This window comes from Orbicella franksi, chromosome 1 (genome assembly GCF_964199315.1).
Source record: "Orbicella franksi chromosome 1, jaOrbFran1.1, whole genome shotgun sequence".
NCBI classification, from domain to species: domain Eukaryota; kingdom Metazoa; phylum Cnidaria; class Anthozoa; order Scleractinia; family Merulinidae; genus Orbicella; species Orbicella franksi.
In genome coordinates this window covers 25,624,494-25,652,439 of record NC_138145.1, presented here as the reverse complement: position 1 = coordinate 25,652,439, position 27,946 = coordinate 25,624,494, and the positions used below count along the sequence as shown (strand labels likewise).

Below are 27,946 nucleotides of genomic sequence, written 5' to 3'. Positions count from 1 at the left end.
ATATTCACACTGGTCGCACAGAATAGTGGCTTTGTCAATGTACTCTGCAAGGCTAAGATCACCTTGCTCCAGGCGGCGGAAGTTTGATGCGGCTGCGAGTGCGTTGGATTTCGGCTTTGTCCGCTCCACGAACTTTTTTAACAACACGCTTGGATCTCCCTTCTGTTCCGTGGTGAGATTCAGCGACTTTATGTGCGTTCTTCCAGTTTTTCCTGAACAAATGAGAACATAATTTGCTTTCACGGCTTTGCTCTTCAAAACTAACGGACCATTCAAAAGGAGTTCACATTCCTCAACCCAATCTAAGCACTTTTGGTAACATTCGGGGCCCGGCGCGAAGTTTCCTTTCGGCGCTGGTAAATGCTCCAATTCAGCCATTGTGGATTGAGAGACTTTATCTTTCCGAAAAGCTGGCGGTGATCGCGGTCGACGTTAGTCTTGGCTGGGTTTGTAAAATCCTGAGAAGAGAAGAAAACAGAGAAGTCCGTTAAATCGTTTAAGGCTAAATTATGTAATACTATTCTTAACTCTCAGAAAACTAATGGAATTTTTTAACTCCTATTATTCGTAGTATGTTTGAAATTGTAAGTCCAGTTTATTATTTGTAACCATTTTTAATAGTAACTTAATTAAGTATTTTATTGTAAATAATATCGTATTTTAGCATTTTATTATAAATAATATATTTTTAGCATTCTGATTATTTTAAGCTGAGGGCCCCAAGTTTATCAGTAACTTAAGTTACTGTCACGGGTCACCCTCATTAAATAAAGTCTTTCACTTCACTTCATGTTAACTACTCCGGATGGCAAAAGTTTTATTGCTTACACACACACTGACAATGAATGAAATCTCGAGCTAAACCTACAAGTTTTTATGCTTATGTAAATAATAGAAAGTTCCAGAAGCGTCTCTGCATGTATTTGGGCTTGCGGGACGATGCATGCTAATTATCAAACACTCTACATTATGACTATGCCTGAAAGGTGACAGAATGAATCGAACTACACAAGCTGATTACGTAACAGTAAACGCTGTGGTCACGTTGACCTATCGCTAGCAGGCCAGATCGATTGACCGAAATTTCTTTTTCATAAAGCTAAAGCTACACATTTTTGGACTATGATGACGACTGTGAATGAAGTCAACAAAGATAAAGCAAAGGTACCGGATGAATTTATTTTTCGTAGTGCTTCTCTTGTTTGTTTTACTGCCGAACTCGATGAGTAAATCGATTCACAATCGATGTACATGTAAGCTCATTGCTGCATACGTGTATGCAAACGAACAATTACATCTGTGTTTTTATGTTTTTGTCTGTTATTCTGTAGTCCTCTTTGTCTGTTGAAATTATACTAAAACAATTATTCGCCTCACGCTCAGTGAACATTACAAATGGTGAATATTCACCGAAAAGAAGTCGAGGTGAATATTGGCCAATGTTCACTTCGCCTCCGGCGATACATTTTTAAATATAAGGAATCGCTCAACCAATTAGATTGCTGAAGACTCTTTGTTCAGCTCTGAAATTACAGTAAAAATTGGGATATTCCGGACTGATAAGCGCTCGTCCTCTCCCGCAAGCCCCACCAAAATACGGCTATCATATACCAAGTGTTTACCGGGGAATTGTAATATGCCGCATTCCCCAAGAGTGTGGGCTCATATGATTAGAAACCTACGCGGAAGGTAATCCTGCTACGTGGTTGAATGTATTCGCCACTTCTGTAGTAAAACTCATGGTATTCAACATGTCGTCGACGGTTTTCCTTCTCTCGTGGGCGGCCACAATTGCGACAATTGGTCTTTTCCTTTCTGGCATGTAAGTAGACGTCTTACAGTAATAAATACATGCTAGTTGTGAATAATTAGCTTGCCTTTCACATTCAGAAGTGTCTGTTCCATGCAAGATTGACATGCTGTGAGAGACTATACACACATTTGCAATAAGCGTCTATCAGTCTCTTTACTATCCATGCTTTTATCAAGGTAAATATGTTGGAAAATCTATCAAGAGACCAACGGAGAGTTGCAAGCGACGCCTTTTAGAAATATTCAGTAAGCCTGCATTTTTCTTGAGCTATAATACGGTTTGAAAATGGAATATGAATCCATCCAATTAGATACTGGTATTACGCAGTAGACAAGCTCAAACGGCATGAAAGCGCAAAAACTGTATACATGTACGAGTGACATGAATTTTTAGTTTCTATATATATTCTAATTTAATAATGGTTCTGTCACACAGACCCTATTCATAAATGGCTGCCAATTAAAAATTCTTTTGGAAGTATTAAAATTAGCCCAACTAACCTCATTTTTGAGTTGATAATTCAAAAGAATTTTTACTTTCAAACAAGGTTAGTTGGGATAATTCAAATACATACAAGAGCATTTTAAATTGGCAGCTATTTATGAATAGGGTCTATTCCTCCAGGCATATGGCACTCATTTGACAACTTTTCCTGCTCCAGGGTAGGGCATTTGTTAAATAACAGGTCTGCCTGGGGGGCGGGTGGGTATGGATATTTTCTCAAACCACACAATTGGGTCTTGTAACAGAGAGATAATTTCAACTACAGGTACAAGTATTAAAAAAATCAGAATTTGACATACCTGTACGTTTTAAAAATACTGTAGTGATAGTCAGGCATGATAAAAATATTAAAATGTTTGCTCTCACTGACTAAAAACGGGTTGATTTGGATGTTTCGGTAAAATACTGTAACCTTCAGCATAAGAAATTATGCATTAAAAATGGCATCAAGGTGAAAATGAGGCCTTTTAAAATGCACATGTTATAAAGGGTATTATACACTTGTTTTCCTCGATCTTGATTCTTATAAGAAACTTACGAGTCTCTCTAGCTACTAAAATTCATAATAATTACATTAGAAGTGTCAAATATTGTGAAAATCATCACTCTTTCTGCATTTTTTATTTGTCATCTATTGCATTAGCCCCAGGCTTTGTTTAACATTTGCATTTTTCAGCTTTATCACTGGTTCCTATGGGTAATATGAGTTCTACGGTCACAAGCTTAGGGTGTCATAAAGTTTTCCAGTAGGCTGCTTTATTTGTTGTAAGACCATAAACTGCCTATAAGTCAGCGCCCACCACTTATTAACCCTCCCAGTTATACATGTAGGCCAATCTACCTGTAAACCAAAAACTACATCCGGTTATAAGCCACCCCCCCCCCCTCCCCACACACACACACCCCCTCCACTTAGATGGCCGGATACCACCCCAACTCTAGCATGGTTGTTCAGTTATTTTATTAGGATGTTTTAAAGTTTAATTAAAAAAGCCTTTTTTGATCAATACAGCTATAGTTCATTTCAAAACAATTTTTTTATTCTGGTTATAAGCCTTCTTGTATGTAAGCCCCTCCATTTATATGCCCATCTAAAAGTCCTTGTGAAGTTGTGTAAGCTCAGAGCTTATAAGTGTCAGTTAACATGACATGTCTGATTTGGCCATCTTCTTTAAAGAAAATTAAATGTTGGACAAATAACTCAGCAGAGTAGCCTGCTGAGATCATAGAGTAGATAGTGATTTTTTCCAGTAGCTGGCTACCTTTGACAATCATGCAGTCAACATATGCAGTCAACCTCATTCCTAGGATCCCAGGGGATGCCGCAAGGGACAAGAAAAAGATAGACCCTGGGAATGAGGTTGCATATGCAGTTTGCTTTTCATTAATGTTACATGTACAAGTAGTTAAGTACATGTTGAATTCCTCATTCTGGCAAGTCCCTATTTAAATCTTTTCAAGGAGGCACAGAGCTGAGAATTAACAAGATGGTGATATTTTCTTGCTTAGAATCAGTTGTAAAATGATGGTCAGGAGTGGAAGCACTGAAAATGTCCCTCTCTTGCCTTTTGTCACCACTTTTCTCAAGTAAGTTGCTTTAAAGTACTTTGTGGTTCTGTGGGGACTCAGTGGTCTACAGGGAAAAGCTTGGTTTATACCAGACAATGAAATATAAATATAGTCAAACCTTCCGTAAGCGACCACCTAAAATGTCAAGCCTCAGTGGCTGCTTACAGGAGTTGGTTGCTTAAGAGAGCTTAGATCATATTTGGTCAAAATTTTGCCTTATCAGCATATGGTAACTGCAAATTATTTTGAGAAAAAATGTGGTACTTCCCATAGAGAAATTTCCATCTCTTGTACTATCCAGGAATGCAATAATGTTACAACACCTTATTATCCAAGTGGTCCCTTACAAGAGGTTAAAAACTACAATAGAAAATTTCAAACTTTTAGCTCTTAAAGTGGTTGGGGTCGCTTACAAGAGGTTCCAAATATAGTGATTTGACTTGGAAACTTCTGATATTTAGACAAATTTGTTGCTGAGGAGAGGTGATCGCTTACGAGAGGTGGTCGCAACTGGAGGTTTGACTGTGTACGTACAGAGTACCATAAAAAAAAAACAAACATTTTGAAAGGTGTCAACACCTGTGATTACTGACACTTATCCTTTCAAACCTCCTTGGTGGAATCACCTGAAGTTCACAGTTGTTTGTAGAGAATACAATACTCTAACAGCTCTTGTTTGGTGAGGTGTTTGTAGTTTAATGAAATATAATGTTTATTTTTGTCTTTCAGTTGCATGATGTGGGCCAGTTATGGTATCCTTAAAGATGATGCAACTATAGTCCCAGTCAATTTAACGGGAATGTTATTACAAGTTCTTTACATTCTATGTTTCTTCTTTTATTGTAAACATAAGGTATCTGCATTCATTTAGTAACATCTGGTAAACAATGAGCACTTAATGACTGGCCCCAAGGGAACAGTGAGTTTTGTTTCCCCAAGACCCCAATGTCTGCAGAGGCATAGCCAAGGGGAACATAGAGGGTCAAGGGAAAGAAAACTCACTGTTTCCTGTGGGGCCAGTCATCAAGTGTTTTGTCATACCTGTACCTCCCAACTCAAAAATAGAAAAAACTGCGAAAACAAAATTTTTTTGACACTGGCTGCCACACAAATTTGCCATGGTTTCAAGGTGCATGACCTGATCACATGCGAGTTGAAAGTTCAAGTTCTTGTTTCCCTAGGGAGTTAATGAGTTTTGTTTGCCGTAGGAAGTTACCAAGTTTTGACCCATGACATGTGACACGGTCTCCTCCAGTTGGAAAAAATTTGAGTTGGGAGGTATCACTGACAACACAACATACACTTGATTATTGAGATAGCTAAATAGGAAACAAGCATCAGAGTCATGTGACTCTTATGTTTGAGTCATGTGGCTCTTCTTCTTGTTCTTCTTTTTTGTACCACAAGCTCTATATTCTTTAGTATGCTGGTGCTACAGCTCAATGATGTCATATGATTGTAGATTCAGTTAATATTGGAGAAGTCTGGGTGGTTGTACAATTAATCTTCCGTTACATTCTTTAATTTAATGTTTTATTTTGTCTTTAAAGGGTAATGAAGTTAAAAGTGTACTGTATGGAGCAATTGTATCAGTGGCTCTGTATCTTTACTTAATGCATTATGTAACAGATGAAGATCAGAGGCTTGCAAACCTTGGATTTGCATGTGTATTCTTCACTGTTGTAATGCAAGCTTCACCATTGGCAGCAGTGGTACGTACATTGGTTCTTTAGAACACTATTGTACTGTGGTACAGTATGGCACAGTCATAGAAGGGCGTCTAAGACAAAGGAAGAGCACAAAATTCCTGTGCCATACAGTAAAAACCCGTGTATAAAAGTCTGCATGCGAGCCAAGTGGCCCATCAGGCCGGAGCTTATCCCGGTTTCTGTAGCATGAAGCGACTAGGAGTATTTCTACTACCCCCTGGATGGGATGCTAGTCCATCGCAGGGTTACCCCCAGTATTAAGTTCGCCGGTACCCATTTATACACCTGGGTGGAGAGAGGCACTGTGAGAGTAAAGTGTCTTGCCCAAAAACACAACACAATGTCCCTGGCCAGGGCTCCAACCCGGACTGCTCGATCCGGAGATGAGTGCACTAACCACAAGGCCACCACGCCTCCCACTGAAAACCCGTGTATAAGAACCTAGAATTTTTGAGGTCAGGCTGAACAGGTTCTTCTATTTTGGGTTAGTTTTTCACAATTCGGGCTGATTAGGTTCTTATTTTTCAGAGCTAAATCAATACATTTCTATATTTTATTTCATAAGATATTTAGATATTAAATTGTCTGTATTGTACTGTAGCTTTATGGAAAACATATTTCTAGTGAGAATCTACTATCTATCAGTAAATTTTCTTTTTTTGTTTTTGTTTTATTATTATCATTATCATTATCATTATCATTATTATTTCTAGTGAAAATATTGTAACTCAAAGAAATGACAGTACACAACAACTTTCTGTCAGAAGTTTCTCATGCAATTAAAATCCAGAAATTAGAGTGACTTTTTTTCGTATAAGAACCTATTTTCCTTTGCCAGGCTGAACAGGTTCATATATTTTTGGGTGTTTTCAGCCTGTAGGTTCTTAAGTCACTAGGTTCTTATGTATGCAGGTTTTAACTGTATTTACTGTGGCAGTATCAGGAAACCCAGTAGCAGGGCCAGAGATGCCCATGAAGATGTAATAACTATGAATTATAGGAATAGGGATTCTAATAAAATTTTGATTGGAAAACATTTGCCTAAAGAGCTCCCCAGACAAAGTAAAAAGCTGTGAAAATGTCAATGAACAACTCCAACCAATGCCAACAAATATTATTTTCATCCTCCACAACTACACGTTACAGTATAATAATTACCAATTGAATTTAAAAAAATGATTTGAGCAGATATCAACAGCCAAATGAATGAATGAGCTTGAAAGTGAGTGACCAAAGGAAGAAACCAACCACCAACCAAAGGAAAAGAAACAAAATAATGGATTATAATGAAACGAGACCATCTCAGCTGAGGTTACATAACATCCATTGTGTTTAAATCTACATAATATAAACATCACATTATTTTTGCAGGCTGAAGTTGTGAGAACCAAGAGCACTGAATCAATGCCTTTTTTATTTTCCTTCATGATGGTTGTTGTGTCTTTTCTATGGCTCTGTTATGGAACAGCTGTTGAAGATGTAAACATCCAGGTAAAAATTCCATACGGTTTCATAACTGTATGTCTTACATGTACTTTCAATTTGTTTTCTATTTGAGGTATATCCTGGGGCGGATCTAGAAGGGGTTCAGGGTGTTTGGTTGAATCCCCTAAATTACAAAAACTGTCAGTCAGGCTGCTCCAATCCTGTTTACATGTAGTATTAGAGTTAGAGTTAAACATTGCAACTATCAAATTGGTTTGGCACATCTACAGCACATTTTATTTACATGCAGCATGTATCAAATTGTTCAGCCGATGATTTAGTGAAAGATTATTGAGTACGAGAAGAAACAAGCATAAAAGCAAGCATTCACACAGTTCCACCATAGTTAGTGTTCCCTCCACTGACTATGGCTCCAGTGATGTTTGTGTTAGTCGAATAGAACAATTTCGATACATTAAAATTCAGCCTAACACGATAGACGTTAGCAAGAGGCTCTGGGAAATAAACCCCACAAGCTCTGTAGTTATTTCCCAGGGCCTCGTCCTAAGGTTTATTGTTTTAGGCTGAATTTAATATATCGAAATCGGTCTATTGTGACCTGTTTAGCGAGTATAAACTGGTTGTTGTTTTGCTTGGCAGGTGCCCAATGCCAGTGGAGTACTACTGGGTCTTATTCAACTGAGTTTGTTCTGTATATACCCTTCCAAGCCTCCCAAACAGTAACATCGACATGCTACTTTGACTTGTGGAACCATAACTTATAGTTGTAAAATTGTTGTCCAACTTGAAAGTCAGGGTACACAGTGCCCGAGGGGAACCCCCAAATGAATTGGTCGGGGATGCTCATTGTCTCACTTAGGGGTGTAAATCAAGGATTCTGGTCTCACTTAGGGTGTTCAAGATGAAACGCCGCTATTTGTAGCTGTCAAAGTATCTTTTAGGGTGCGCTTTAGGAGATAGCATATTGAAAAAACGCTCTTATTTCTGTTTTTAGGCTCGATTTTTTAGTCAGGTCTACTAGCATGGGCTCCTTTCCTGAATAGTGGCCGGTAATCAAGCCTATTCCGTACTAAATGGAATCTTTTAGGGGTCAAATAAGGCTTGAGCCACACCCAGATTGGTCTCCTTTAGGGGTTTCATTCAAATTCTCCGACAAGGATCCCGACATTTTCATGTGGGAATCCCCCCGGGACACAATAATACGTACGGGTTGGAGAGGGTTGTTTTAGATGTGGCGTACATTGATGGAGAGGACTTTTAGAAAGTCTTATAGGTTTGTAAAAGAAATGACAATTCTCAGCTGGAGATGAGAAATAACTTAGTTTCGTTGCGGGAAATTTATTCTACCGATGCTCTGGTACACCGTTGTTCTAATACTGCACATATTTGTATTCAGGGAAAAGCATAGTGACATTGAAATGTCACAAGAATTGTATAGTGTGGTTGAAACTTAATTTATCGCCGTTTAACTAGTGAGGCCCTGTTAGGGGGGGTACCCATGTCCCCTGTCTGAAATTCGCCACCAGCCATGTCGGTATTTCGCAAGATTCCTATGTCGCCTGTCGGAATTTCGTCCCAGAGGAGTTGTGTCGGGAAACTTTGACCTTGTTCGATTAAAACGAAGCTATACGCATAACACATATAATTAAGTATCTCCAGGAGCCATAAACGGGGACGGAGTCCCCGATTATGGCTCCTGGTATCTCTGGATATAATTAACTCCTTGTATTCTTTGCACTTGCTTCGAACACTTTTCAGCAGTAGGAATTCTTATGCAGAGCCAGCATTTCTCCGGTCAGTGGGTTTAATGATTACTTTATGGTTACTTTTAAAGCATCACATTTCGACTCAGAATTAAGGAAAAGACTTCTTAGCTACTTCAATTGTCAAAATTTTCTAAGGGGCTGGGGGCATGCTGGGGGGCATGTTGGGGGGCATGTTGGGGGCATGCTTTCTAAGGGCTTGGGCATGCTTTCGAGCGCTGAAGTTGCTACCCTCCTAGGGGATGTGGGGGCATGCTCCCCCCGGAAAATTTTGAAATTTAGACGCTTGGAATTGCAATTTTTTTCCAGTCAGTATTTGGACCTAAAGTACAATCGAACCTATGACTATTTTTACCATGTTTATGTTTAACAACCGTTCTTTAATTCAAAATCTCAACGGCCTCAATCAGATAATCTCTATTATCTATAATCTTCCTTTGAATTTAGCGTAACCCTTATCTTCTGCTGAAGACGAGAAGACCTTGGCAGCTTTCCCCTGGCTCTCTTTTCCTTCCATAATGCCATTTGTTGATAATACAGCTTTATATTCTTTCACTGGTGACCCACTAATAAAAATATGAAGCGGACGGTCAAAGATCTCTTTCCTTTTTCCTCAAGCGTGTTTTTATGCGTTTTAGGGCTTTGCTCACTCAGCTGAGACAGAGAAAAAATACTCAGCAATGACGGACTCGATTTGTTCGACGTGGACGTGCTAGCATATATAAGAAAGCGTGAGTTTCACGACCCGTCGACGTCACGCGTGAGAGAGGAAAACACCGTCTGGAAATGCGTCCTCACTTCGACTCAGACGTTTAAAACAATCACTGCATTCTCAGTTCCGAAATTCGTTGTCGGTCTATCTTGCCATTGGTGTCTCTTTCCCTTTTTCGCTGGAGTAGTCTGTCGTTCGTCGCCAATTCATAGCTCTCATGTCGCCGTTTCAAGGCCATGTCGCTTGTCGAAATTTACCCCTAACAGGGCCTCACTAGTTGTTAACGAGGTTCTTGGATAGCAGAGCAATGCTCAATGTATGAAAATATTCGGTAAAAAACTTTAAAGGGTTACAGTGGTATAACTCAAAATATAAGATATATTTATTCAGGCACAAATACCAGTAAGAATAACTTGTCCGTCCAGAAATGTTACACACTGTAACCAAGAGTGCCTCAGTGTTTTTAAATGACTTGTATTCTTTTTAACTTGTGTAAGGCATTGTGGTGTATGCTGTATTAATATACTTTGTGAGATAGTTTACTCGTTAGAGTAATCGTCCATGCATTGTTACCTTACCCTCTTTAAGTGTGGTCATTGATGCAACATTCCCTCAACAAAGTTGTGACGTGTGTCCAGTTCTGATTCTACTCCTGACATCATTCTTCTCTGGAACTGCCGCGCGTGCTATTGCCTACAAAATTTCAGGGCGAGACAAACAGTGCAACTTAAAAATGGCAATATTGTGTGCAAACCATTCAGTCTCTCCATCTGTTGGTCTGCAGTTCGTCCATCAGTCCGTCGGACTGTCCGTACGTTTGTCCGTCAATTAGTGGGTCAATCGGTCGGTCGGTCCGTCCGTCCGTCCAACTGTCAGTCAGTCAGTCAGTCATTCAGTCAATGAGTCCGTCCGTCCTTCCGTCACTTAGTTAATCAATCAGTCAGTCCGTCCATCTGTCAGTCAGACATTCAGTCAATGAGTCCGTCCGTACGTCACTTAGTCAGTCGGTCGGTCCGTCCGTCCGTCCATCTGCTTGTCAGTCAGTCATTCAGTCAATGAGTCCGACCGTCCGTCTGTCATTCACAGTCACAAATCAGCCACTCTGTCAGACAGTCCACAGTTAGTCAGTCAGTCCGTCCGTTACAATGAAAATCCGAAGAATTGTTTCCGTTACTTTCATCTTCGAAGGAAAGGTTATGTCACAGGAGATCTGAATTAAAACTATTCCTGGTTAGTGTTAGTTACTGCAGTTATGTTGACGTCCGTTTTTAAAGCTCGTCACGATTTTTGAGATTTGGGATCCACTGCAACAGTTGAATTCAACGTAGCCAAACGAGAGTGTTAAATTTTCGTAGTATAAGAGACTTTGCGAAAAAGAAGAACCTTGGTCCATCTTACCCAGGTCTTCGTTCCCTTTGAACAGCGGTCGAGTAAGGAACGAAGACTGGAGCTACGAGATTGAACCTTGGTCGTCAAAGACATTATTTCTGTGGATGCGCATATCAACTCAACCCAGTAAGTTTGCTCTAACCCTCGGTTTGAAACAGAGGTAAAAGACTGTGTTCAAATGAACTTGACTTGCCGTGTAGCCTACAGACGTTTCATTATCTTTTATATTGCATCGGAAACGTCCGGAAGGAAAATGAGGCGCCCTCCCGCGGGCTTATTCAATCGTTGTCAAACTGAAAGCTCCAACCATTTAATATTCCACTCTTTAGAGTATAGATAGCGCGCGAAACGAGCGAAAATGTACTCAGGAAAACTGGTTTAACAGGTTTGTGGTGACCATGCGAGAACGTCTACCAAGGTCAAGTCAAGATTTTGAGAAAGGAAAATGTTTGATAATAAACTTTACAACGTTTTGTAGTCAAGTAGCACTGTACATTTTATTACTTCTTTTTTTTTTACAGCACGATTCGTGAAAACGTGAAGGAACATTGCGTGATTCAAAAAAGTATAATGACAGAATGCTTGAGCGTTGATAAATAATCAAAGACGTTAAAACAGCACACACTTCATCAAAAACGGAACCTTGCCTGGTCGGATTTTAAGATAAACTGCGTTTTTGCGATATCACCAAGACATAGTCTGAGGATGTCTTGCCATTTCGTGGTTTTATTAAATTGTGCAAACTGTGTGGGAAATAAATTGACAAAGTGAATACTTGCAAGAACGGGATTTGTGATATAAATTTTAAGTGAGGCGGCTTGGAATAAGATTAGAACATGTGCCTGATCAACATGTAAGAGAAAAAAAACATTTCGTTCGTAAAGAATGAAATAGTTTTCACTTCTGCTAGCCGAATTTGAATATTTCATCTTGTCACAAAATGCACCCAAATATATACCACCCTTTTCGAACTTACCCATTGTTCTTCCCCTACGCAATATCCTCTAGTGTCGCTCAGATTTAAACTACTTTAATTCCTAATGTGTTTTGAAAGGCTAGGAAAGACTAAAAATTGTTAATTAAAGATCTAAGCAATAGCTTTGGCCATGTATAATACATCAGATTTTAAAAAGTGATTGTGGAAAAATAAAATCTGGTGATAAGAATGCAGGTTAAAAGGTTTTCAATTATACTCTTGCCGCAATCAGCGACTTCTATTTAAATAACAATTAGTGAAGCTTCATAATGCATTCAACCTTCTTCGTCTGCTTATCTGTAAAAGCCACCGTAAAACACCGAAGGTAAGTTTAATTTTTATTTACTTGAATAACGTTTTAACTAACTCAATGTTATAAGGAACGGTGATTCTACAATTTGAAATGTTATAAAATGGAGTGACGTTTGTATCAGACGGTTTGTCCTGAAAACTCAATCAGTTTGAGCGTCGATATTTAGAAGTCAACTTTGCTTTATTGAACAATATTTAGCTACAATTTTATCGACGTTAAAAAATAGTTTTCATTCACTAGCGGTTAAAACTAACAAAATTATTGATTTGTGTCGGCGAATGGCTATCAAACGTGAAATTTGGTTTACATAAATTCGGTTCTTCGACGTTATCCTCCTTGAATGGATGTATAAAACTCATCACGCTCCTAAATTTAATTCTGGGCGTCCATTGCTGTCGGCGCGGTACATCTTTCAGATGGTTCAACACTTCGTTTCGTTTTCCCCCTGGGGTACTCTCGTTGGAAATGTTCCGCCCGAACCGCTTCCCCTTATTCAGTTTTTGTAAGGAAATGCATTTTCATATCATATTTCTTACTTCATTTTAGACGTAAGGTCCAAAATCAATTGCTCATCTCTTTGTAACGTTTTCGGATTAAGAATCCCACAATAGCTGAAAGATTCAAAATTTTACCAGGATAGCAATTTGATTTGTTTACAGCTGTCACTAAGTCCAATTTAATGAACAGTAATCCACTTTCACCCTTGTAATACTGTACAACTTTTCGAACCTTCCCCGAAAATACCTGTTTTATTTCACGCTGTGTAATTTTGTTGGCAATATAACTAGAAATTCGAACAGAGAACGTTACGTAATCGGTGCAGAATTCTTGCCAGTTTGAAGCGCAGCGAGGGGTAAAAGGCAGTTGTGGTACCCACTCTCCTCTTGATGACTTCGTATGATTGTTGTTTTGTTTGTCTGTAAATCTTTTTGAAATACTTAAATACCGCAGATGATCTATATTTCTCAGACGAGTAATTCATTCGTTGACCAGGATGCTAAGATAGACTCGAGTGATTTCTCGCTTAGAAACCTTCGAGATAATTACATTCAACTCGTTCAATATACATGGAAAGAACACTCGTTCAATGTGGTGGCCAGGTTTATTCATTGTCACCAGTCTTGCGGTTTTTAGCTAAGTCTACGTACTTCATTCTTGGCATTTTGTCGCAACAAACTTTCTGGTGTTTTAGCCAATGTGTTTTCTTTCCCTTTTGTTAGCTGACACCTGCTTGCACAAGAACCAACAACGAAGAACAAAGACAACATCGAATTGCTATTTAATTACAATCTCAACCTATCGGTGCACTTTATCACCAGGGAAATCAATGGTTCCATCGCGACAAGCTGTTCGCTCGCTGTTCTGCCTTTTCATGGTTTGTTCATGTTATTTTAGTCCCAAATTTCCATTCGCGAGATCGGAGGCCCACAGAGAAGGCAGTTCAATGGGGATTTTTCAATTGTAGACATTTCGTTCAGTTAACAATCGATATAATCAACAGCTTTGAATATCCGGTAAAAGGCTTTTTGATATAGTTCTACTTCACTGTCGTGAACTTGTCATCAGAACACACTACACCTGCGGTTTGGTTCCGATTTCATTTCCCTTAGCTGCTTGGGCAAACCAAAGGGTCTTTAAACCCGAGCAGTGAACGAACAACAGCAGACAAATTGCCATCGCGGAGCACAGTGCTAAGGTAAATCGAACTTTGGTTTGTACGAGGCACTAAATGTTATTTGGTAATTTCATTTTTTGGAAATTGTTTAAATAGGCAACAATGAAACAAGATGTGACTTGTTTAGAACGAATCCGAAGTGTTCACATTGCTTATGCCGGTAGAGTTTTTTGTTATTTTATTTCGGGCCGTTTGATTTCACTTCTTTTTACAACCTTTAAAAACAATTTTTTTAAATGAAAACTTCCTAGCTGCATTATTCAAGAATCGCGAGTTTATTTAAAAAAGAAAAAATTTAAAAAAACATGTCTCATTCGAAAAAGACAGCTAATTTATAATGTTTCTCTCCTTATGTTGTTTCTTTTTAGATCCCGTTAAATGATTGCGACTTTCGCTTCTCTTTTAGCCTATTTTTTAGTTCAAAGTTTAATTACGTTACGGGAATTGATCTCAAGCAATCGACCAGATCTTTTATTCGCAGAATGACAAGCCTGAGAAATATTAATGTTTTGGAAAGGGGTTTGATTACATTTAATTTGTAAATACTAACTTAGAGGAGGTCTGTCCTGTATAAACGCTAGATTTTAGGGCAATTCATAATTTATTGTCCACTTAAATGACAGAGTACAGTGCTAGTACAAAATGAGGCCCAAAATCTCACGATATTTGTATGAATCCTCTCATTTATTTTACTGACGACACGAAACGCGAAATACAGTAACTCTACGTTGTGGGAACGAAAAACACTGCTTGTCAAATAATCTCTTTAAATGCCTTATTGTTTAGATTCGCTGATCATTTTTCTCCGTTATTTTTGCCTTTATTTGCCCTGTTATCCCGCAAAAATACAGCAAGACTTGTTGAAATATATTGATACTTACGAATTATTTAACATTTTAGATTTGACACTTTTGCGGTTTATTTGGGGTACAGTGTCACATTTGTATTCAAGCACCTCCTTCGTAGGCCATCATAACAGAGAACTGTCGACCATCACTGAAATGATGAACCTGCAAAATACACAATGTACGTACTTTAAAATCCGGCGCAAATCACTGAGTTCTGGGGAGTCTGCTGTTAAAAGAAACTTTAGAATCGATATAGAAAATGAGTCAATTTATCAATGAAATCTCATAATATGTCATTTAGCATGATGTTTATGTAGTACACAGGTCGCTTTGAACTCGACTCATGAGAGAGAACACTCGCACGGGGAGGTATCATTATAACTTAGTAGTTTCCCATTGGTCAGTGGTGAAACAGTACTTCTAATGGTTAGTCACTTAAAAGATTTGCTGGGTGAAAAAAATCAACAATTTTTCCTTTTTTAGCAAGCATATTGAAAATATTTCAGTTGTAGCTAGTTGTTAGTAATTAAACCTTTGTTGACCTTGTCTTAAGAGGGGTCTTTGGGGTTTTCGGTTGTAAGTTTTTGGTGATTTTTTTGTTGTTGTTGTGAGATCGGTTTTCCGGTTTTTTTTTTGCAGGGTTTTTTTGGAGGGTTTTTCCTTCTCTAGCATTCGGTGTTCAGTTGTTGGTAAAGAAATCAGTTTGGTTATATTCGCTTTCCTACTTCCTAGGGAATGATTTGTTTCAAATGAAAATGTTTTGATCCCTCAGAAAAAGAAAAGTACACCATCTTTCGCTGCTGTATCAAGCTTGTAAATTGGTAGTTAGTCTTTATGTTCGGTGGTTTTTTGGTTTTGAGCGATCTTTATAGTGGTTTTTCGATCAGTTTTTCCCGGGGTAGTTTTCAAAGAAATTTTAAGCGTCTTTCCGTAGTAGGCCCTAATACCACCATCAGTGAGAAAAAGAGAAGACAATTAATTTGCCAGTTGTTAACTTTTGGTCTTCAGTAACAACTGTATGCCAGTTGCGTATTTAGTTATAGTTCATTCAAATTGTAGAAAAGCTTTTTTTTATAGGTTTCAGTTGAAATGAAGGCCGTTTGTTTGTAATGATCGAGGGATTGGTCACCGATACAAACTTCTGGGTAATTTGTCAGTTGTAGGTTAACTCCAACCGGACCTTATGTTGGCATTTTAAGTCCTGTAGCAAACAACAACAGTAAATTTACTGTGTTAAACTGTAATGCAAATAAGAAATAATATCAAAGTGCAAAAAGTATGCTGGAAACTAATGAGTAAAATGAAATAATTGCACTTACAGTCTGTGGGGTAAAAAGCAATTCATAATTCACTAATGGTAAAGTCTATCAAGAACTTAGTCATGACAACTTAAACGTTACACCGTGAAAATCACTACAGGGTATTATTTTTTAAAAGTGAAATATCAATTTACGTACCTCTCCATATAGGATTACGCAAATGGCATGGAAACCGAGGTAGACAGCAAAAACGAATTCTAGAAAAGTACATATATAAAATTGGCGGCGGCGAGTTTCTCCTCCTCATTCAACTATGCAAACTGCGATCAAGTGCGTAACAATACAAAGTGAGGATACACAAGAGACATCATGCGTACCTCTTTTATTATTATATTTGCAAATATAAAACTTTAAGGTAAAAAGCTGTTAAAATTATGAGTCTAAACGTTTTCGATCAGTTTGATCATCATCAGAGCACTCTGATGATGTTCAAACAGATCGAAAACGTTTAGACTCATAATTTTAACAGCTTTTTACCTTAAAGTTTTATATTTGCAAATCACTCCGATGATGTTCAAACAGATCGAAAACGTTTAGACTCATAATTTTAACAGCTTTTTACCTTAAAGTCTTATATTTTACTTTTATCGGCGAAATGTAAGTATTATATTTACGTTTTGCCAAATGATAAACAAAAAGGAAAGTTCTGATGATGTGTCGTATCCTTGGCAAACAACACTTTATTTCACACTTTGTTTGCATCCTTTCAAAATGGCGGAAGAATTGAGTCTTTCTGCTGCAGAGTTTGCAAGCCGTTTCAATTATTCAGAGTCCCCTGACAGTCGTCTCCAGCAGTTTTGCTTTTAGCTAGAAATGTCCGCCTAATGAAAAATATCTATGAAAATGGCAGTTATTAAAAACGACGCCCGCCTTGATTACCTTGTTAAAATTAAAGGTGTCACTGTCGGCTCTTTTTGGCTTCTCTAAGAGAAAACGCAGCAAATAGCACTTTATTTACGGCATTGTCCATTAACAATAGGGGTCAGAATTTTTTATTATCGGTTTGCCTTCATGTGTTTCAATTTTGACTCAACTCTCATTAAGTTGCGCTTTTATAGAAAGTGGAACAAGGGAGATAGAAACTCTTATGGCTCACTTTAGCAACGACAAAGTCTCTTGTGTACATATTGTTAGTTTGAATGATACTTCCTTTTCCACAAGCAAACACCAGAACTGATTGACAATACTGCCATTCTTTCCATGATAAACTTTCTCATTAATTCTTTTCTGCGTCTTCTGTGCATTTTAATTAACGAGACTACAATTGAGCAATTTTCCTCAATATGTAATTACTATCGCCCAACTAACACTATAAAAGAAAAATAGAAAAATATTATTCAGTCTTCTATACACATGAAAATCACAGGGCAGTGGAACATGCAGCGATTGTGACCACACAATTACTGGTAAAGAGAACTCCTTGAACATATTTCATAAACATATACATGTATTTTGAGTCACCTCGGCAACGAAATCTTTGAACCTTGAAAAGCTGATCCCACAAGCTCCAGCTGGTGCAAGTGATTCGAACAAAGAACAAAAGCGTATTCGAATAACGTTTGCACAACTGTTTTAACTATATTTTAACCCGCAGAGTCAGGACATTATGATATCCAGATTAAGCCGGCTATTGGCTCTGTTCCTGTGTTCTTTCATTTGAGGTTGGTTCAATGTTCCGTGATCTTCGTGTTAACATGTTGTAAATCTGTATTCATGTTTAAATTTTAGGGGTGTGTTAGGCGGCAAAGCTTACCTTGGCGACAACCCCGTCTCATCTTAGGCAGCGTCCACACTACGCCGGAGGAATTTGAAAACGCAGTTTTAGTTCTACGATTAGGCCTACCGTCCACACTAATCCGGCACGAAAACGGAGTTTTTCGAAAACGCACTTCAAACCGGAGGAATTTGAAAACGCCAGCATTTCGTTTTCGTGGGACGGAAAACATTTTGAAAACGGAACTTTTCGAAAACGATTTAGTCACGATAATCATTTGATTTCCCTGACTGAGTTTCCTCAAACACAAATCCAAAATGACCGGTGTTTGTTACGTTTCTTAATTCCTCCGGCGTAGTGTGGACGGAAAACAATTGATATGTTTTCAGAGTGAAACCTCCGGTTTTAAATTCCTCCGGTGTACTGTGGACGGGGCCTTACTAAATGACCTCTCCGTGGGTGATGTGATCATGATTGTGTGCAATGTTTTGTCGGACCTAAGACTTGAGTGCCATCGATCATTCACTGTGTTTAATTTAAACTCTGTGTGTTACTAAAAGCTTTTATTTATATTCTTCTTTGCACTCGGACGAAGGTTTAAAAAGTGGAATTCAAGACAAAAGATACCACTAGAATGGCGTTGCAGCGAAACTGCTCACCGACTGCAGTAACAAATACATCCTCTGGAGACAACAGAAATGCATCAGGACACCTTAACATGGCTGCGATTTTCTTTTTAGTCTTAATGGCAGTTTCTATTGTCATTGTTAACTGCTTCGTGGTATTTCTGGTTTGGAAGAAGAAAGTACTTCGTTCGCCAGCCAATATTTGCCTGACGAGTCTCGCCTGCTTAGATTTTTTGTCAGGATCGTGCGCGATCCCATTGGTCTTTGCATGCTCGGTGCTGGAGGCGGAATACAAGCACGTTGGGTGGCGGTGCCTTAGTATGGATCTTATGAGCAGAATGCTGTCCATCTCAGCTATTCTACACTTATTGGTCATTGCTGTGGAACGATACGTCGTTATCGTACGCCATGTGAGGCCAAATGACTTCCTCAGCTTGAAGAAATACGTTATCATCGTGTCAGCAGTTTGGTTTATTCCGTCATGCGCCTCACTCATTCAGCTCTCGTGGGTCGATGTCAAAGATGACGTGTCTCGGTCGCAAACGGAGATCATTTACGACATTGTGTGCATCTTTGGATTCGTTTGTGTTCCTCTGTTAATCATCATAGTCGCTTACGCCAAAGTTTTCTGTGTTTTGCGAAGGCACACCAAAGAAATTGAAAAGCAAACAATGCTTTTTGTGTCATATTCCATACAAAAAAGGCACAAACTCAAGGAGAAACGAGCAACTCTGATCTATGTATCAATGATAGGGTTTTACATCATAGGATGGTTTCCTTACTTTCTTATATCTTTGTCAATTGACTTGGGTGGAGGGCAAATGTTCGCTGCAATTCCCCACTGGGTCGACACGGCCTTTATGTTTTGCAGATTTTCAAGCTCGTTGGTAGACCCAATCTTGTACACATTTTTCAAACAAGATTTTAAGGAAGCGATTTGTTCTATTAGAAGAGGATTGAGGTCTCACTCCAGTGAAACAGAGTCATGGAGGTCTTCCAATGGTAACCCAATCCAGCTGAGGTGTATGAGAAACTCTGCTTCAACTATGGTTGAAACTTAGCGTTCACAAGAACGGGAAATTTCGATGATAGAGCCGTCAACTCATTCAGGGTAGGTTTGGAAATTCAATCCTTGTACGAATGGTTCAAATTTCTCTTTAAACTGAGCGAGTAAAAGTTGAAACTTAGCGTTCAAAGGAACAAGAAATTGCTAAGATATGAGAGGACTGAACTCAGCCAGGGTGGGTTTGGTAATTCGATCCTTGTACGAATGGTTCAAATTTCTCTTTAAACTAGGCGAGTGACAGTTGACACTTAGCGTTCACAAGAACAAGAAATTGCTAGGATATGAGAGGAATGAACTCAGCCAGGGTTGGTTTGGTAACTCGATCTTTGTACGAATGGTTCAAAATTTCTCTGTAAACTCGGTGAGTGAAAGCTACTAGTCACTGTTTTCTGAAACTCTGAACGTTTATTTTTGACGTTGATTGTCAATTTTCATAAATAGACGTGACACTTTAAAACAGAGTTATAATAATACAAACAGGGAAATTTTAAAAATTTTACAATTTGAAATATCGAATTAAATAGCATTTATAAATTCTTTGCAGCACATAGTAACTAACTTCAGTCCCGAGTTTAAAATACAAAATTCATTTTAAATATCGAATACCTGAGCCTTATTTAATGGTAACTGATGGATTTAGACGATGTCTGTAGCATTGGTAATAAAAACTGGAAAAAGGAACACAAAAAGACTCATGCATTTTATTCAGATAGTAACCCGAGGTACTTCTTCGTCTTCGTTTTGAGCCTGCGGTAACAATAAAGAGACCAGCAGCCTGCCTGCAGAACTTCCTTCTTACCCAGTCGAAAAAGACCTTAATTCACTTTTGGGACGTTGAAAGGAAAATCAAACATCTGCAGACAGGCTAAGAAATAACTAAAACTGAGATAAAGAGATACTGCTGAATTGAAATTTTTCTATACTGCACTTACACATTATTTCACACAATTTTCGATCTGAATACTTCAAGGATTACTTAAATAGAAACTGGTAAAACTCGGACAAAAAAAAATTGCTTACTGCTTTTGCAAACACGGTTTCCCTGTTGAACTTAAATATTTCAACGAAATTCATTTTAAAATTTATTTTTATTGGCACGGACCACCTCAGCAACTGTTTGTAGCAAATTAAATTACTAACGAAATTGTTAAGTCCGGACCAAACAAGAACGACTTAAAAATACTCAGAGATCCACGTTGAAGAGTTTTCAGAAACTTACAGTGAACGTGGGTCAATTGAGAGAGGGTTCGACGAGTCTCGAGAAGATTTGATCAAGTTCAAATTTGATGGGAGTATATAAGAATCGTCAGGATATAGATATGAGTTTCAGGTCGAACGATACCGAGAATTTTTTCTCCTGTCGACTTTCGTTTCCATTTGGCCCGGGCTTAAACACAACTACCTCCTAAGCCTTTGTTTCAAGGCAATAGTAGCCTACTTCCTTTACTATGTCCAACGGTAGTTGTAAATGGCACTGCCCGTTGAGAGCTCAGGGATCCCCGGTGTCTTCGTGAACACGCGGTTCGCCCCAGATCCTCCCCACGGCATGCTGTAACTTGAAAATGAAGTTAATTTTAGATAGGGTTGTGTAGCAGGATTAAGAAAAAAATAAGAATCTGTTTCTCGATCATTGTCTTCTGCGTTACATAAAGAGGTCTGGAACTTATGATGTAATTCGGAACACGTGATTTGTCCCAGATTCCGTTCGTCTTGCTTGAGGCGCGCTCAGTCAACGGGGGAACTGGAACACAAGGTGTCACTACTGACACGTGTAACTTTTGTGATTCTCTCCATGGGTCGTCGGGAGAACTAATATGATTTTTTTCTCTCTGGTCTTCGGCTTCGCAACAGAAACGTTGGACTTGCAAACGACTGACTGCGATCTCCATCAATGAACAGCAAGCTGACTACCAAGCGAAACCTGTTTCGTCTGTCGGCGTCCACGGTTGAAAGCTTGTAAACTGGCGTGCCTTTATCAGACATGTAAACTGAATCGAGATCCACAGACAGGTATTGCTGACAACAACGAAAAGAAATTCAAGTTAATGGCGTTTTACACTTTTTCAAATCTGAAGTTCACAAATTAAAAAAATATATTCTATTAGCCTACGTTTCCTTATTTTAAGAAATCAGTGATCGATCGCTCGACGATTAATTGAACTAATAATAGTTCTGGTATTAGAAGCTTCTTGGGGTACTTTTAGAGGCGGGGTGAGGCGATTGTGGAAGTGGGCAGCGTCCATTCTCATTCCCAGGGCTTTTCTTTTTCCCCGCCATTTTGTAAGAAAAAAGGCCCTGGGAACAAGGTTGGGGCTACGTGGTCATCAGAGGAGGTGATGTTAGAAAAAATGACGGAATAAAAATTCATTTGGAACATTTTGTAGGTGAGATGCGAATGTGTATAGTGGCGCAACAATTTCGTCCTATCAAGCACCGCTCTATTATTCTTACCTTGTTACCAACTTGCGCCCCCATTTTAACCTTCAGTGGCACTCTACCCGTGACGTCACCACTGAGAGCAGCTGCCATCGGCGCTCGCTCTACGAGAACTTCAATTTTTGCGATCTGTGCGTCTGCTGTCACCACCATTCGAACCTTCCCTTCGGCTAGTCTTTGCCTTGACTGACGGTTTACTCGACTCTGTACTTTTTCATACTCCTACGGAGAGAAATTCAAGGCAAGGGTTAAACAATGGTTTTCCAATGGGTCTATAAACACCCTTTTGTGCTTGCTAGGTTTAATGATTACTACCCACAAAAACTTGCGGTGAGGACCTCTGTCACCTTAAATAGTGTTGGCAGATCGATCTAGATCCAGATGCCCAAGAGGTGGGCGGGGTTGCAAAGTGAAGATGGGTCGAGCCCTTTGTTTATCGGATCATGATCAGGTTACGTCAGTTTTAGATAGGTACACTACCGATACCAGAAGGAGCTTAAGGCTCTTTGAATTTTACCTCGTTGATACTCACCTTTTTTAAGCCCAGAAAATGAACTTTAACTTTTGGCTGTGTGATGATGCATGGCATGGAACATTTCACCTTGTTAGGGAACGAGAAATCTTCTGAGTCTTGCTTGATGTACAGAGGCCTATCCAGCACCTCGTCCCGATCCACTTCAAGTTTTGGTTTCTTCAATGGAAAGCTTGGAAAATCTTTTGAATAGTCACTGTTCCACTCAGGTTCTAAAGTAAGAGTGAAATAAAAGGTATTAAATTATTGACTGCGAGCAGATCCTCTGTTTTGTTTAGCTCTTTTGATTTGCGGAGATCGCACCGCACAAGATAGTTGGTTTCTTAGAATCTGTATATCTTGAACAGGCTCTCTAGTCGAGGATGGCTCGAAGAGAAGAACCAGGAGAAAAGGGGGAGGAGGGGAGGGGAGCGAGACGGGGAGACGCCTTAAACCCCACCCCATTTTCCCTCGGCCACTTCACTCTCAGCCAATTCCTTCTAGGCCCTTTGATCACAGGCTACTCATCTTTATACTGGTCGAGCCATGTTGACAGCTGGGCAAACCCACGCGGTTGTGGATAATAACAGAAGCCATAATTGGGGACAGAGATCGTAAAAAAGAAGCGTCTTGATGAATAGGCTTGTTGAAATGATACATATCAATTTTCATATTTTTGGAACAAATTGTGCATCGCGTGTGGCACACGCCATCCTTCCGCGAGGACACCACGCGGCGAGAAATAAAAGTTGGCGTCCAGAATCACTGGCATGATTGGTGAAAATATTCATGATATCGGTAATGTGGGCTAGACTGAAAAGACGTATAAATTGTCGGGCCGATCAATGAAATGAGCGCACGTGCTCAACAGGAGAAGCAGAGTAACGGAAGAACATTTTTAAAACTATCTATTTGTAGAGAGAGTGTTAGGGTTGACCCCTAGCTTAAACGACGTGCTCAGGTAGGTTACATCCGCTAACAGTGCGAGGGAGGACATGAAGGAATCCTCAAGAACATTCCTGGAGCCCCAAGCCTTTTTTAGCGTCAAAAAATCTCTTTGGAAATACTCGACAGTCATCCCCTCTGGAGGTCCAAAGCCGTTTTCGGAAGTTTTCGATAATCTCGTCCGATTGGCTGATCCATTAGAAGTATGAGTATCCACGGTCTAATTTATTGTAAGCAGTTTACTTTCAAAATCAGTGCACTAATCCAAACAGTCTTTCTGGAAATAGACTAGGTATCAGTGTCGCGGTCACTCCTGTAATTATTAAATTAATTCAATTTTTCCAACCAAGCTAGGCCAATCACGTCCTGCATTATTATTATTATATTATTGTATGGAAAGTTCGCCACTGTACGTGAGTTTGTAAGAAAACTTCCTTGTAATATTCTAGCCTGAAACCTTTTCTACTGCTCATTTCCTTAAACAACCACTTTAGTTTTTTCTGTCTGCTCAGGAAGTGGGTTGACAACCAGACAGAGGTATATCGTCTGATAGCTACTCTGCGAGGTTATGGCGCTTTGGCCAATAGCAATTTTTCTCAACAGAATTGATTGGCAGTGTAAGTTATCAGTTTTCTCAGAAATCCGAAAAAGAAATTAATTCACACCAGAAATGGCCCAAAAAGGCGACCCGGAATCGAAAGCATAACTATTAACATTGCGTCAAAATATATTTATGCAAAGAGAAATACACCGTAAGACGGAAAATCGTGGAATCACTCAACTGGCTAAACAAAAAGTGCGTTGCTATTGGCAACGTTTCTCAGCGCGATATTGAAAGGTTACCATAACTCTTGTACAGTTTTGCAAATTAAATTATCGGTTCAATATCGTCGTACAGATTACATCAGTCAATGATAAAACCTTACTGAGCCAAAATAAACACAGAGGATTCCCGAGAATCTAGGTAAAATGACCTAAACTTATATTTGCCGCCTTAGAACACGTCTCACGTAGTTGTGTTAGCTTTTTTGATCAGTTTAAATCTTACTCAGTTTTGAACATTAGCCTTTCTGCTTGATTTTCTTTATTTTTCTCTGTCGTTCCCTATCGTTTAAATCATATTGGTTTTCGATGCCAGATAATGTGCCACAGAAATGCTAAACAGCGTGACCTGCTGCTTTCCAGAAACCGGTCGTTGGCAATTTAAACACGGAAGAAACAGATACATTTAGAATGTTAAACGTATTTGTAGTCATACCTCGTTGTAAAATATCTTCCAGAAGGCTCAACCAGGAATCACAACGAAATTCTTCGTCCATTTTAACTTTGACTCTTTTAAGTTGCACTTGAGGTTCAGTAAAAGGCTAAGCTTTAGCTGCTTAGTGTTTTGAAACAACCGATGTGATGTGTACTACTCGCTCACGCTGCCGAGATGTTGTGCTATAGGAGCGTCTCGTAAAAATGCTATATACCCGGAGTTGCTTCCGTGTTTTGAGTTTTGTTATGAAAGAGATAATTCTTTCTTTTTTTCTCAATTCAGACACGTGCGGTAACGCGGAAGTGCTAGATAACCAATCACAATTAGCCAAATAAAACTGAAAGTTAAGGGAAGCAAAAAAGAGTCACGTCCACTGTTTTGCTGAACAATAACTGGACTATTGATAAAACTCTTAACGACTGCTGAAAGGAAGACAATCTTTTATTTCTTTAGGAGCGAACACATGTTATTAACTGTAAAGCGAAATATTAAATGTTCTGATCTAGAGATTTCGTGCGAACGCTCGCTCAAATTTCACTCCTCAAGTACGTTTTATTTCCAAGAAAAATTCATTACTCATAGCTAAATTTAACTGGCTTGTTTTGTTTTTGCTACGATAATGTATTTTAATGGGAAACGTGACTGTTCTTCGACACAACGCGCTCGTATGTCTGGATGTAAATATCAGTTTGTTGTGACTGATTCGCTTATTTTCTTTTCTGTTAACTATTTTCTCAAGCAGAATCTGAGCTAGAATACAATAAAAAGCGAGAGCAAATTCAGTTCATTACAATTTCAGTATAAAAATATATTTTTCTACCGGCAAGAGATTCGGCAGGTAAAGCTACAATTTTATTTTTTATTTTCAAACCCAGGTGTTGATGATAAAGCCAATGTGACAAAAACTAATATTCACGATTTTTGGCCTCTTTTTTCCTTTTTAAAGCGTGATAAAAACATTTGCATATCGCCGAATTGTTATGTCTTAAGGGCCCAAAACGTCTAAAAGCCGTCGAGCTCTTTTGTAAAGCGAAACATCTGAGCGGAAGTCGAAATAACGACCTCTCTACAAATCAGCTGTGGCCATGAAGAAAATTATCAGGATGTTATGTAACTCAAATCATTTTGAATTTCGACCTTTACAAAGATCATAGTTTTTAAATGCGTTTTATAATGTTTCCCTGCCGATACCACTCTGTCGAGAACGGGCTTAGATGTGTGTATTTGTGAAAAGGTTGTGAGAGGAGAGTGTTAGAAGTAATTAGTAAAAGACGCACTAAGCAGATTAAAGGGTATTACGAATGCAAGATTAGACAGTGCCAAACTTTCGATATGGTGCTTCAATTTTTCAAAAATTCTGTGACTTAAGGTTATTCCCCCCTGTAAAAATTTATTTTAGAGTTATTTGAACGGTGTTATCAATAATTTCAAGGGCAACAAATTTTATTTCGTGTTCAGTTGAACCAGTAGCGTTGTGTGACCGAATTGTTTACGTTCTGCAAGAATTGTTTCAAATATTTTATTAGTAGACCCGGAGCCAAGATCAGTTTCGGCCCGCGAACTGGGTCTAAACAACATAAATATAACTCTTATTATGCTGTTAACTTTTTTTCAAGCTTTATTTTGTAGCAGTTGGCTATTTATACAGTGCGCTCAATACAAGCACATATTCAATAGATTTCACTTCCGGTCAATTATTATAAACATCAGTGGTGGTCGGGGTAGCCCTCGATTCGTAAAGCTTTGCGGGAGTTTAATTTTTTGAAATTGTGATCTGGAAGGCCCTAGAGGTATTTAATATTTCATTTTTGAAAGTTTTATCTTTTCTGGCTGGGAGTTCACATTTTAAGGTTTCAAGAGCTTTTACACGGCGCAATACAAGTACTGAATTGCGAGAATCTAATATTTATAAACCAAAAACAAATCCGAGCGATGAAAGAACAGGAATGAATTAATATCGGAGATTATGCGCTATCAAAATTATTTATGTGGCTAAATTTGTGCATGAATTCATCTTTCTTTTCGTTCATGATTTAGTATCCTTTTATCGAACGAATGGGCTACGATGAAGGAAAAGAGACCAACCTTAAACACACAAGCGGACTCCATTCGTGCAATTAAATAGCTGACATTTTTCTAGACTCTTTCACACCTAAACTAATATATATATTCGAACCTTGAGACTTCTGCATTCGATAACAACGACAAGATGAACTTATATTTCTTTTAAAACGTTTTCCTATATCTTCTTATCAAATACTCAAAAAACTGGGACATTGCTAAATGATAGTCAAGTGGTGCAAATTTTAAGAACTATCAGTTTTGCAGAATATATATGAAAGTAAATGTGAAAAATTTGCTAGAAGTTAGACATGTTAGAACCAGGGTTTCCAAACTTTCCTACGTGACTTGCTGAAAAAACAAAACAAAACAAAACAACCTGCAGACATGACTCATGATATGATGACTCAGGGCTATGAGACACAAATTTATCAAAAATTACTGAGCGAGATATGGCCAAGAGGTTTTTCGCTTCAATATCTCAGCGATAGTTATTTGCAATAATAACAATGTAATCCAAGGTTTTTAATAAAAGGATTGCCTAGAATAACTTTCTTACATAACTGTAAAACAACGGTTTTGTCGCAGTCGACGTGAATTACGTGCCATAACGACCAGGAAGTAAATTGCGTTTTCTTTTTCTCCTTTTTCTTTTTTTTTTTTTGTTTCCAGCGCCTCAGTTGCCTAGCCACTGATCAGTCATGTGTGCAGAATTACATTAACCGCGAAATTAATTGAGCACGTTTATGAGCAAAGTTATTGCTATCGAAAGTTCGCGTTCAGTACTGTCTTTAGCCACACGTATTCATAATCACGTGTTCCACGGCATAGCTTTCATAAATATACATATTTTTTCTTAGCACTTTCTTACAAAAATGCTTGAGGCTTTTTGCTCCGTTGAGCCAACTTTCTTACAAACTAACCATCTCGTGCCCAGATCCCCAAATTATCGGACCCAGTTAAGGATTGGGCTCCAGTCACATTTTGGTAATGAAGCTTTAAGTAAGAGTAAAACTTAGGAAGCTCGGAGTGATTAATACAAATGGTATGGGGGATTTGGGCGATATGATGTTTTTAACCTTATTTTACTGTTCATTGATATCCCGCAAAACATCGCCAATGATGATTGTGATGTGACCTTTCTGATGATAATGTACACATTTTCATAATTTCATAAATCAATCTGTAGACTCGGTTAAAGTTCACTTTTGATTTTGAGGAAGGCCTGTTGTACATTCGTGGGTAGTGGCAGTTGAGAACTTTGTCTTACCTTCTAACCAAAGTTCATTGTGT

The 27,946-nt window shown here is 38.7% G+C and overlaps 4 protein-coding genes across 4 annotated transcripts in view; 2 read left to right on the top strand and 2 right to left on the bottom strand.

Moving 5' to 3' along the window:
- Positions 1 to 290, bottom strand: part of LOC145499237 (uncharacterized) — a 1,727-nt gene extending 1,437 nt beyond the window's left edge. The window contains exon 1 of the mRNA XM_081478773.1: positions 188 to 290. The gene's annotated coding sequence lies outside the window, so the exon portion shown is untranslated. The remainder of the gene's footprint in view (positions 1 to 187) is intronic.
- A 452-nt stretch (positions 291 to 742) lies between these two features.
- Positions 743 to 7,764, top strand: LOC145499221 (sugar transporter SWEET1-like). The gene is made up of 6 exons (XM_081478772.1): positions 743 to 1,822; positions 3,827 to 3,904; positions 4,616 to 4,739; positions 5,437 to 5,598; positions 6,967 to 7,086; positions 7,681 to 7,764. Exons 1-6 carry the CDS (start codon positions 1,740 to 1,742, stop codon positions 7,762 to 7,764), a joined length of 651 nt encoding a protein of 216 aa, XP_081334898.1. The 5' UTR covers positions 743 to 1,739.
- Positions 7,765 to 13,803: 6,039 nt separating this feature from the next.
- Positions 13,804 to 19,737, top strand: LOC145499014 (histamine H2 receptor-like). The gene is made up of 3 exons (XM_081478758.1): positions 13,804 to 13,890; positions 17,631 to 17,697; positions 18,346 to 19,737. The coding sequence occupies exon 3, from the start codon at positions 18,385 to 18,387 to the stop codon at positions 19,435 to 19,437; it is 1,053 nt and encodes a 350-aa protein (XP_081334884.1). The 5' UTR covers positions 13,804 to 13,890; positions 17,631 to 17,697; positions 18,346 to 18,384; the 3' UTR covers positions 19,438 to 19,737.
- Positions 19,738 to 19,872: 135 nt separating this feature from the next.
- On the bottom strand, positions 19,873 to 24,869 carry LOC145499189 (uncharacterized). Its single transcript, XM_081478770.1, has 4 exons — positions 24,593 to 24,869; positions 22,411 to 22,622; positions 21,894 to 22,100; positions 19,873 to 21,458 (listed from the first exon to the last, which is right to left on the bottom strand). The coding sequence occupies exons 1-4, from the start codon at positions 24,651 to 24,653 to the stop codon at positions 21,252 to 21,254; spliced, it is 687 nt and encodes a 228-aa protein (XP_081334896.1). The 5' UTR covers positions 24,654 to 24,869; the 3' UTR covers positions 19,873 to 21,251.
- Positions 24,870 to 27,946: the final 3,077 nt, after the last annotated feature.